This window comes from Azolla caroliniana, unplaced genomic scaffold (genome assembly GCF_043228905.1).
Source record: "Azolla caroliniana isolate FFs.n. ecotype wild unplaced genomic scaffold, voAzoCaro1.0.p SCAF_5, whole genome shotgun sequence".
NCBI lineage: Eukaryota > Viridiplantae > Streptophyta > Polypodiopsida > Salviniales > Salviniaceae > Azolla > Azolla caroliniana.
Genome location: NW_028230440.1, coordinates 19754246 through 19765383, shown reverse-complemented (window position 1 = coordinate 19765383; position 11138 = coordinate 19754246). Strand labels below are relative to the sequence as shown.

General features: G+C 36.4%; 2 protein-coding genes across 2 annotated transcripts; both read left to right on the top strand.

The window, feature by feature from the left end:
* The first annotated feature begins 3174 nt into the window (after positions 1–3174).
* On the top strand, positions 3175–4148 carry LOC147864360 (uncharacterized). Its single transcript, XM_087319750.1, has one exon. It carries the CDS (start codon positions 3175–3177, stop codon positions 4087–4089), a length of 915 nt encoding a protein of 304 aa, XP_087175876.1. The 3' UTR covers positions 4090–4148.
* A 1-nt stretch (position 4149) lies between these two features.
* On the top strand, positions 4150–5235 carry LOC147864359 (uncharacterized). Its single transcript, XM_087319749.1, has one exon. The coding sequence runs from the start codon at positions 4435–4437 to the stop codon at positions 5233–5235; it is 801 nt and encodes a 266-aa protein (XP_087175875.1). The 5' UTR covers positions 4150–4434.
* The last annotated feature ends 5903 nt before the right edge of the window (positions 5236–11138 follow it).

The window sequence follows — 11138 nt, the reverse complement described above, 5'->3', positions numbered from 1 at the left end:
TGCTCTGCATGTAGTTCCATGCATAGACCCATTGTCATGCAGAAGCTTTTGGAGCTTTCTGGAAGCTTCTAAAAACTCTTAGAACTTGGAATAGATAATCTACTAAGATATGCATGCCATGACCATGTATTTGGATGTGTTAGTTAGAACATAACACTTTACTATATACAAGAGGTTCACGAAGAGTTCGAATCTAGACATGACAACACATGTATGTGACATAAGTCCAATATCACAACTCTCCCCAAGAGCTTAGGGGTTGCTATATGATTGCATGTAGTCCATGTGATTCCCATCTTATCTCTCTTTCTCCACAAAAAATAGCAAAAAGGTTGCAAAACAAAATGAAAAAACTTCCAAGTCCATGGTAGCAATGACAAGTAATATAGTATCATGGACTATATAATACATTATACAACCTTCACGCATACATGAAATTGCTAAGATTGTGACTTCCAATATGTCATGAACTTATCCATTAACTTGCTAAATATCCATTTAATTAATTGACCGTTCGTCACATTCATTATTAATGGATACCCTACTTATCATTGGTGTCATAAACATTCCAAATCCCTCTTAGTACATGAGACGAGGTCATACTTCCTTCGATTAATATGTAATCAGTATACCAATGCAATTTAGTTCCATATGAGCATCCCATTCTCAAGACTCTCTTTTGAGGCTCATAGAAACATGAAAGAATCGTTTATCGAAGCTCACACTACTAGTTTCCCCCATATGGAAGTTGTAGGCCTATACTTTCACCATTTGTTGCAAACCTTGATAACATCACCAATAATGATAAACAACAATAGCAAACAACAATGGGCTATGTAGGTATCCTTGAAAAACATATCTCATGAGGGTAATATCATATGTAACTCCACTAGTAGGCATTACTTGAGATGCCGCATATTGTCCAATAAAAATATGAGGCAAGAAATTTGTGGTCCAAAGCCCATTGTATGCATTAACCAATAAGCAAAGGACTAATCAACATGATTATAAGCTCTCTCCAAATCTAACTACACCATAATCAATTTTTGATGCATGTGTTGTCCATAATCCATGACTATTTGAATATTCAATACATTATGCAATATATTCCTACATGCTGATGCAATAAAACTGTACCTAGGCAATGTGTATCAACTTTGGGAAATGCTTTTGTAGTTTACTTGTCAAGACCTTTGTAATTATCTTATACTGTATAAGATAACAGTTATTATCATCATAAATTTGGTTATCACACTTATTATAAATTTGGTCATCATACCCAGTGTTGACTTTTGACGGCTAACATTGTTTGTCATGAGAACGATATTCCAAATTTTTTGCTCGTCAAATGACGGTTTGTCAAAATACATCGAATATTCGCACTAAACAATATATTATACCCTTCTATCCTTTGCATTCCAATTTTCATATACACAATCCCATTGCATTTCTTCAATGTGTGGCCCATTCAATGAGACTCGCATTAAATCATCTAAATGTTCTATATTCAATCGATTTCTTTTCATCTCTTTGATGAGATTTTGCTTAGAGAACCCTCTCTCACATAAAACCATGCTAGATGGAATAATCAAAGTAGTGTGCCATAATTTCATCAAATGAGGGAAACCAGTCCTTCATTTTGCAAAACATACGCCAAGCTTCATGCATAGTATAATCTTCACAATTTAAACGTAAAGTGTCAACAAACCTATAGAGTTCCATTTCACAAGCCTTTGCATCATGTAAAATTTGAAGACATGCATTGACCTCAATGATAAATTATAACTTGTGTGTGAGAGATGTAAAGTTGCAAAGTTGTGGATGTATTCCATCAATGATCAATTATAACTTGTGAGCATAGTTCCTAATATTCGCGTACGTCCAATTTATTGGACGTACGCGAACGTTTGCAAACGTACGCGTATGATACGCAATATTCGTTTGGGTTTTTTTTTTTTTGGGGGGGGGGGGGTTTGGGTGTTTTTTTGGGGGGGTTTTTCTGATGCGTCGTTGCGTTGTGAGCACTGAGCATTGAGCAGTGACGAGTGATGAGTCTGAGTCTCTGAGAGTTTGAGAGTCTGAGAATCGAGAGTCCTCAGTCGACCGTAGAGAATCGAGAGCTTTGAGTGAAAATCAGATTTCTGTGAGGAGAAAATCGTGAAGAGAATCGAGAGCTTTGAGTGAAAATCAGATTTTTGTGAAGGACAAAACGAACAGGCTGATTTCTAATTTCTAATTTCTGATTCCCAAATCCCGAATCCCGAATCCCGAATCCTGATTCCCGCTCACCCGCGGGCCGCCTACAACCTGCCGCCTTACCGATTTGTCTCGTTTGATTCTTCTTGGAAGCGTAAAGGTAAATTGTTATCCTGAATTCATGTATTTCTAATGTCTATACAATTGTTAAATCATTCAATGAGCATGAGATCAAACCCTAAAACGAAAATTTGGGAAAAAACCCTCAAAATCTTAACAAAAACCCAAGAACTCATAAAACACTAAATGAGATTATGGAATTATGGATGTTTGTATGTGCAAATCAGCTTTAATTTCAGGTTGTACATACTACAAATGCATGTTTTTCTCAAATAATGGATGCAAGGGATAAGAAAACTAGACATGTCGCCCTTCCCCACCCCTTCACTACCCATTTTTTTGGTTTTTTTAATCGAATAATTGAAAGAGGAAGAGAAACAACAAATTGCATGATGCATCTTTGTCTTAGGTTTGTGATTTGTCTTGCATGGGATTGAGAAGGTCTTAATGTGCTGAAAAGTAATACCTCTTGGCCATATAGGATTCGTAATAATGTAGAGAATTTAACTAGTTGTTCATGTTTTCATCTAATTGAAATTTGGCCTTTGGAGAGAGATAATCACCATTGAACCTTTTGGCTTTTAGCCATAGAAATTTTTGATATTGAAATTTGAAACATAAGATAGAAAGTAACATAGAAAGTGACATAGAAATGAATTATATTGAGGCAATGTTGCCCGAAATCGAATAGAACTTAATAAACTCTGAGAAGGAAAAGCACCTCAAAAGGATTGTAGTTTTATTAAATCAATGTAATTGTAGTTTTCTAATGTTCTTTTATATATTAATATCAACGTGATTGTAGATTTGTTAACTCACTTCCTAAATTGTTGATTTATAAATTAATGTGATTGTAGTATGGGCAAACAAAAGAGCTTTTTATGGGACCACATTACTGTCGTGAAGAGAAACAATAAAGGAATGCATATAAATGAATGCAAATATTGCAAACACGTGTTTGCTGGTGGTCCACACCGAATTAAAGCCCATCTTTTGGGGCTAAAAGGACAAGGTGTGGATAAATGCCGCAAAGTCACTGGAGCAATAGAAGATGAGATACAAAAATTAGTATCGGATGTGGATGCTCATGAAAATATTAATGCTAATGAAAATTCTATTACAGAAAGTGAGAATAATGTCGATATAAGTACATCTAATGCCAATGTTGTGCCATCTACTTGTGCATCTGTAGTTGACATGTCATCTTCATCATGTAAGAAGAGGACAATTGAGAATTCTAGTGGATCCCTACAAATCTCTTGGCAAAAAAGTTTGAATAAAAATGCCGATGAATCAGTGAGAAGATTCTTTTTTGTAGAGGATATTCCACATCTTAAGGTTGATAGTTCCTTTTTTCATGATATGGTTCAAGCAATTGCAAAGGCTGGTCCGTCATATAAGCCACCAAGTTCTTTCCAATTGGGAAAGAGGCACTTAGATGAAGAAGTAAAAATTGTTGAAGATAAACTTTCATGCATCAAAGAGAAATGGAAAATATATGGATGCACTATAGTCAGTGATGGTTGGTCAGATACTAGAAATAGGCCAATAATTAATGTTCTAGCTTCATCAATGTTTGGTTCAGTGTTTTTGAGGTCTGTGGATACAAGTGGAGAATGTAAAACGGGGGAGTATATCTTTAATATTCTAAAAGCTACCATTCTTGAAATTGGCCCAACAAATGTTATGCAAGTATGCATGGATAATGCATCAAATTGTGTGGCAGCGGGACATATGATAGAGAAAGAGTGGCCCATGATATTTTTTACTTGATGCACATGTCATTGCCTTGATTTGTTGTTTGAGGATATAGGAAAATGTGCTTGGGTTAATGATGCTCTGAGATTAGGTATGAAGGTTACTACGTTCATCACAAGAAAGCTATATGTGCTTGCAATGTTTCGCAAGTTTAGTAAAAAGGAATTGTTGAAGCCTTCTACTACAAGGTTTGCTTATAGTTTCATTGTGCTATCAAATTTGTTGGATGATAGAGTGTATAGTGGTTTAAGAAGAATGGTAGTTAGCGAAGAATGGTGCCAATGGAAGGGATCTAAAACGCAATAAGCAGAAGAAGTAGTTTCGATAATATTGAATGCTTCCTTTTGGTCAAATGTAAAGATGATAGTGGAAATATGCTCACCAATTTTAAAAGTGTTGCGATTGGCGGATAGAGAAGGTGCAACAACGGGGTTGATATATGAATGTACACGACGAATGGTAGAAGAAATAAATAAAATGCAAGGAATCAATAACATGTTGCTTGATGAAATTAGAGGATTATGCATGGATAGATGCAAAATGTTACATTCACCATTACATGCAATTGGATATCTCTTACATCCAAATTGGTGGGAAAATTCTCAAGTTTTTGATAATGTGGTGAATGCTAGTTGGATAGACACCATTATGCGATATGCAAATGGTGACATTAAGATGCAAGGTAATTTATTAGATGAGTATCATGCTTATAAAACTAAAGAGAAGGGTATTTTTCAACTTCCACCTTCAAATGATCCTACTAGAATGAAAGAAGGTGTTAAGTGGTGGGAATTATTTGGAGGAGAAACCCCAAATTTAAGTAAACTTGCGATACGAGTGCTTTCTCAAGGTACTTGTGCATCTCCATGTGAGGGAAATTGGAGTACCTTTTCATTGATACACACTAAGAGGAGAAATAGGTTGAGTCATGATCATATAGAGAAGCTGGTATACTTGCATACAAACCATCGTCTATTAAAGAAAGTCAAAGAAAGAGATTCATGCCGTATAGAAGTGACTTTGGATATGATTAATAAAGAAGAAGATGATGATAGGCTTTTGGTATTGCAAAGACAACATGCAACTATGGTTAATGAGGATTTCGAAGAAGAAGAAGATGATGGGCAAGATGTTAACATTGACAATGCACCTCAAGAGTAGAGAGATGAGATTAACTATTAGTACTATGAATTTAGAGCTACTTTCTAGGTTAATGTTCATGTTTGAACTTTGAACTTTGGATAAATTTTGGTTCATGTTTAGAATTTTGGATGCTATTTTGTTAGTTTTCAATGAAATTATGGTCTTGATTTTTGTTTATAAAAATCTTGATTATTTTTTATTTTTCATATTTTTAAAATTTTTTTAGAGTAATAAAAATAAAAATAAAAATAAATATAGATGAATGGATTCCAATCATACTTGGAGCCATTTCACGTATGAGTATGATACGAATATTCACGTATGAGTATGACGCGTTTGAGACGTATGGCTAGAACTATGCTTGTGAGTGAGAGAGAGGGTGGGAAAGAGAGAAAGAACAAAGTACAACTTGATCAAAGCAAAGAGCTTGAGAAAGAAAGAAAGAAAGAATTACAACTTGATTAAAGCAAGGGAGAGAGTGAGAGAGAAATCAAGAAAGAAGTAGAAGCAAGTGGAGAGAGAGAGAAAATATATTCTAAAGTTAAAAGGACTTCTTTTGTGGCAATTGACAGTGCTAGAGAAGTCACGAAATCTCAACCATGAAGAGAGAGAACTCTACGAGGTCACATATCATTATATTCGCCATTTGAATTAGTGTGTAGGGTGGCATTGAGTTTAGAGTCGTAGTAGTCTTTAGATCCCATAGATAGAAGGGGTTCTATACTTTGTAGTAAGTTAGTCATGGTGGTGTTTTTCTTTCGTAATAAAGCCATTATTTACGGAAGAGAGAGAGAGAGAGAGAGAGAGAGAGAGAGAGAGAGAGAGAGAGAGAGAGAGAAACAAATAAAAGAGAGGAATGGGCTTAAAATAGAAGAAGCCCTAAGTTTATTTTCACACTATGCATATGTCCGGGCACTTCTTCTCCTTTATCATATCACATAACATATGTTTACACATTTACCCTTCTCAAATAAAACTATATGCTATAGCCTATGAATTGTAATTTGTAACTACTAATACATGTACTATTGTTTTGGCCTTAGCACAATTTGACGATATTAACAACTTTTAAACCTTCATTTTTACGTTTTTATAAAATATAAGCCCGTCAAGATTGACGGTTTCATTTTCAAATTAACCTTCATATACGGTTAAATTTGCCAAAAACAGTCAAAACGGGTGTCAAAAGGCAACATTGATCATACCTGTCATAAATTTGGTCATAATACTTATCATAAATTTGATAATCATACATCAAAAGGAGACTCTACTTAAAATGCATATAAAATTTAATAAGTTAGAGCCTAAAGGTTTAAAATTAAAAGTTGAAAGTTAGAGCCTAGAGATGAAAATTTAAGAATATTTTTTAACCTATAAACCTATAAACTGTTAAACTTAAAAACCTTTAAACCGAACCACATAGACGAAACCGATAAACCATTAAACCATGAAATTCAAAACCATACCGAATCAAAACCAAACTGGATCATAACATTTGAAACCAAACCAAACAGTTTATTTATCTTTGAACCAATAAACCGTTAAACCACGGTTTAACGGTTCGGTTCAGTTTGAGCCGAAACTGGGCCCATTGCTACTTATACAACCCTCATCAAAGAAATAGGTTGCCATTGGTGAAATGACTTGAGCAATGTCACCTTATAAACGAATTTAATGATACCAACCTTCAAAGCTTGAGGCATACAACCAAAATCTCAACAATATTGAAACATCAAAGTTTGGGGTCCCTTTAAACTATTGGAATATTGCTTAAAAACTTTATTTGTGAAGTGTTAATAATTAGATAATTAACTATGGGTTAATTAGTATCTAATTATGTGTGGTTAATCACATATGTGATTAAGTAACGAAAGACTATGAGATGTGTTTGTATGTGTGTGTGAGAGGGAAAGTTAAATAAGCGGATTAAACTTAATGAACAATTAATGGGGGATGATTAAGACAAGAGTATAGCTTAAAGAACCTTTCCTTATATTAATAAGCATCAGGTTACAAAATACCCACAATTGGGTATATATTTATCTCATGTGCAAGGGTGCACATATGGGAAGAGAATATAGGTACAAAGGTGTAAGTCCTATCTTAAATGGGTTTCGTAGTGGGGAATCTAGAATGTATCCCAGTTAATTACGAGGTATAAAATCTCATTTAAGGGTTTATAATCAATATACTAAAGTGGGGAATCTAGAATGTGTCCCACTTAATTACCAGATACAAAATCCTATTTAAGGGTTTATCGTCAACATAATAACTAGATTCTATTTACCTAACTACTAAGTTACATGGTTAACAAAATGAGTAAAACTAGTTGAGCTTGATATCTAAACATCAAGACATCTTAGTAAGGGGTCTTACCACTAGGAAAATGTCTTAAAGTAGTGTCCACCTAATCGTTTGTGAAATTTGCATCCAATTCATGACTAAGGAGGTCATGCACAATAAGTCCAACCACATTGTAAAATTCATGATGTGCTCTAATCACCTTATTCGTCATAAACGATTGTGGTCCAATGAACTCCTTAAATTAATGAAGACATATTGTAATTATTATAACAGGATCCACAATAAATTCATCCTCTCACTATCCTAGCTAATTAGTTAAGTGGTAGCTAATTAACTATTGCCAACATATAGTCTAGCAACTAATTAGCTAAGATGTAGTTAACTAGCTAAGTGGTAGCTAATTAGCTACTGCCATAATTAAGAAGAATAACCATTTAGGTAAGATGTAGCAGTATCAAGAGTGGCCTCTAATTACCTACCATGTAGCTAATTAGCTATCATGTTTAGAATTGAGCTAAGGTCATAGAAAAACACAAGAGAAGCCGCTAATTAGCTGACATGTTGTTGTAGAATCTCGTGGATTAAGGAGGTTGCATGAGGTGTCCGATGCTGATGACGCCGCAACCGATGAGGAGATAGCTAGCAACATGGCTGAAAGTAAGAGTCTTGCTATCACATCTCCTTCAGATAAACTCCACCCTATTCTTTTGGAAGATTGTACTGAATTAGGCAATGTTGTGAAAAGCCATGAAATATTGGAAACAACATGGTAAATGCAACATGTGTATTAATCCTTTAAGCGTCTCACAAAGTGTGGCTTAAGAGACTTGATTGTTCGTAGTTGAACTTTGATATTTCGATGCATTCTCCTGAACCTAATAAATAAATCAACCTGCGTAATAAAAAGGGAGTCCACAAATAAAGGGTCATGAACCCAAGCTCACGGCTTGGAGAAAGCAAGGAATGTACAAAAAACTATGTGTGGTTATTGTATATACTCATCAATTTGGCCATTATGAGAGTACAAGTGAATCTGTTGGTATATTTGTTTATCCAACACAACTTTTGTAGTTCTTATGATTTTATAATACTAAGGTGTATCTTTTTGAAAAAAAATAAAAAAATAAAAAAGGGAGTCCAATGAGTATAAAAAATGCGCCATGATGTACCTAGTTAGATATAGTGTGGTAGCTGATTAGCTATGATCATACTCTTGTAGTAGCTAATTAGCCATTAAGAGTAGCTAATTAGCCATTAAGAGTAGCTAATTAGCTCTTGACATAGCTAACTAGTTATTGATAGTAGCTAATTAGTGACCTTAATAGCTAATTATCTCCTCACATAGCTAACTATCAAGAACAATACTAAGACAGAGAAGGAATTAGTACTAAACGAAGGATTAGTACTATGAGAGGTGTAGAACTTCTTTGAGAAAAGGAAGAAGTGAGTGAGACGGAGAGAAAGAGAGAGATTGAGAAAGGGAGAGAGTGATGATAAGAAAGATATGTATTATGTGAAGAGAATATACAATGGTGGCTAAAGGCTTAAGACTGGCGTTGAACCAATTTGGTTCAACATAATGCCTAGTGGCCTCTTTTATAGTGTGTTTCCAAGAGTAATCCTAAAGCTTCTAGAATGTTCCAGAGAAATCTGGAATATACATTAATTTCCTATAATAAAATGTAAATGAAAATAATATCCTACGTATTACAATAGATGATATAATGGTCAAGAGCTCAACCATATAAACAACGAGTGTCACGAGTCGTCTTGGATTGAGGACCCAGTTTGTGTGGATATTGACGATGGAAGTCTTCAAGAAGAGCACGAGCATTGGTCACATTCTCGATTGGTTCCCAAGTACGTTCGCTGGGACTATAGCCTAGCCAATCGACTAGATAGTAGAGCTTGTTGCGAACAATCTTGGAATCAAGGATGGCGGCAACCTCGTACTCTGGCCCATCTTCAAGCTCGATCGGGGGTGGAGGTTGTATAAGACGTCCTGGGATGGTGCTCTCGTGATAGAGTTCGAGGAGAGAACTATGAAACATCGGATGTATTTGAAGTTGAGGAGGTAAATCGAGATGAAAAGCGACATCATTAATCTTTCCAATAATACAAAAAGGACCTAATCGCCGATAATCCAACTTCTCACATGGGCGAGTAGTCTTGATGTGTCGTCGTAGCAGCCACACCCGATTCTCCAATATTAAAACTGGATGGAAGTCGATGACAATCCGCGTAGACCTTGTGTGTTTGTTGAGTTTGCTGGAGATGAGTAGATAAATCCGCCTGTATCTTGCGTAACCGCTCCAAACGATCCTCTGCGCACGGATTTGTGGACACCTCTGGGGTTTCAAGTACACTCCACCGGGGGTGACATCCCGTATAAGCATAAAATGGCGTAACTTTAGTGGATGCGTGGATAGAGTTGTTATAGGCAAATTTAGCGAAGTGGAGAATATCTGCCCAGTCATCCTGATGATAGCTGAGAAAGCACCGTAGATACTGCTCCAACGTTTGATTTGTTCGTTCGGCTTAGCCGTCGGTTTGTGGGTGGTAGCCGGAGGAGAGGTTACAAGTGACCTTGAGCATGTTAAAAAGGTGCTTCCAGAATTTTGACACGAACTAGGGTCCATGGTCGTTGATGATACTATCGGGAAGTCCATGATGCCGACATACTTCACGCATGACAATTTTGGCAGTGTCTTCACTGGAGATCTCCTTAATACATGGCAAGAAATGAGCAATCTTCGTATATCGATTGACCACCGTTAGAATCGCATTGAACTCCTTAGAGATTGGAAGATATGTGATGAAGTCTAAAGCAATGGATTGCCACGGCTTGCTTGGAATTGGTAATGGTTCTAATAAACCATATGGATGATGCCTTGGCATTTTCGCTCTACAACATGTATCACAAGTCCGAACAAAATCCTCGACAAATTGTCGCATACAGGGCTACCAGAATGATCGTTGTACTAAATCTAATGTTTTAGTACTACCAAAATGCCCAGCTGTATATGTGTCATGACAGTTTTGTACTACTCGAAGGTGGCAAGAACCATTAGGAACATACAAAAGTTCTTTAAATAAGAGTAATCCATCATGGTATTTGAATTGCCGATAGTCCGTACCTGGTGGTTGCGACTGTGAACACGACGCTTGAGAGGGATCAATTTGTGCTAGTATAGCTTGGGCGAACGCATCTGTCTTTGAGTCTTCACATATGGTATCGATAACGCGGGAATCCATGGGCACGTCAAAGATCTGTGTTGCGTGTAGTCGCGCCAGTCCCAAGATGACTTGTTTTTGGTTATCGAAAGCTGGCTCGTCGGGACGGGGTGCTAGATACTAACGTCGTGATAATGCATCTGCCTTCCCTTGGTGCTTCCCCGGACGATATGTAATTTTGAAGTCGAAATGCGTGAGGAAGTGGGCCCACCGAGCTTGACGTCGATTCAACACACGAGCATCCTAAAAGTAGGCAAGGTTCTTGTGGTCACTAAATACGGTGACTGGATGAGAGGATCCCTCAAGAAAATGCCTCCATTGCATAAAAGAATCCACTATTGCCAACAACTCCTTATCATAAATTTTGTAGTTGATTTCGGCGG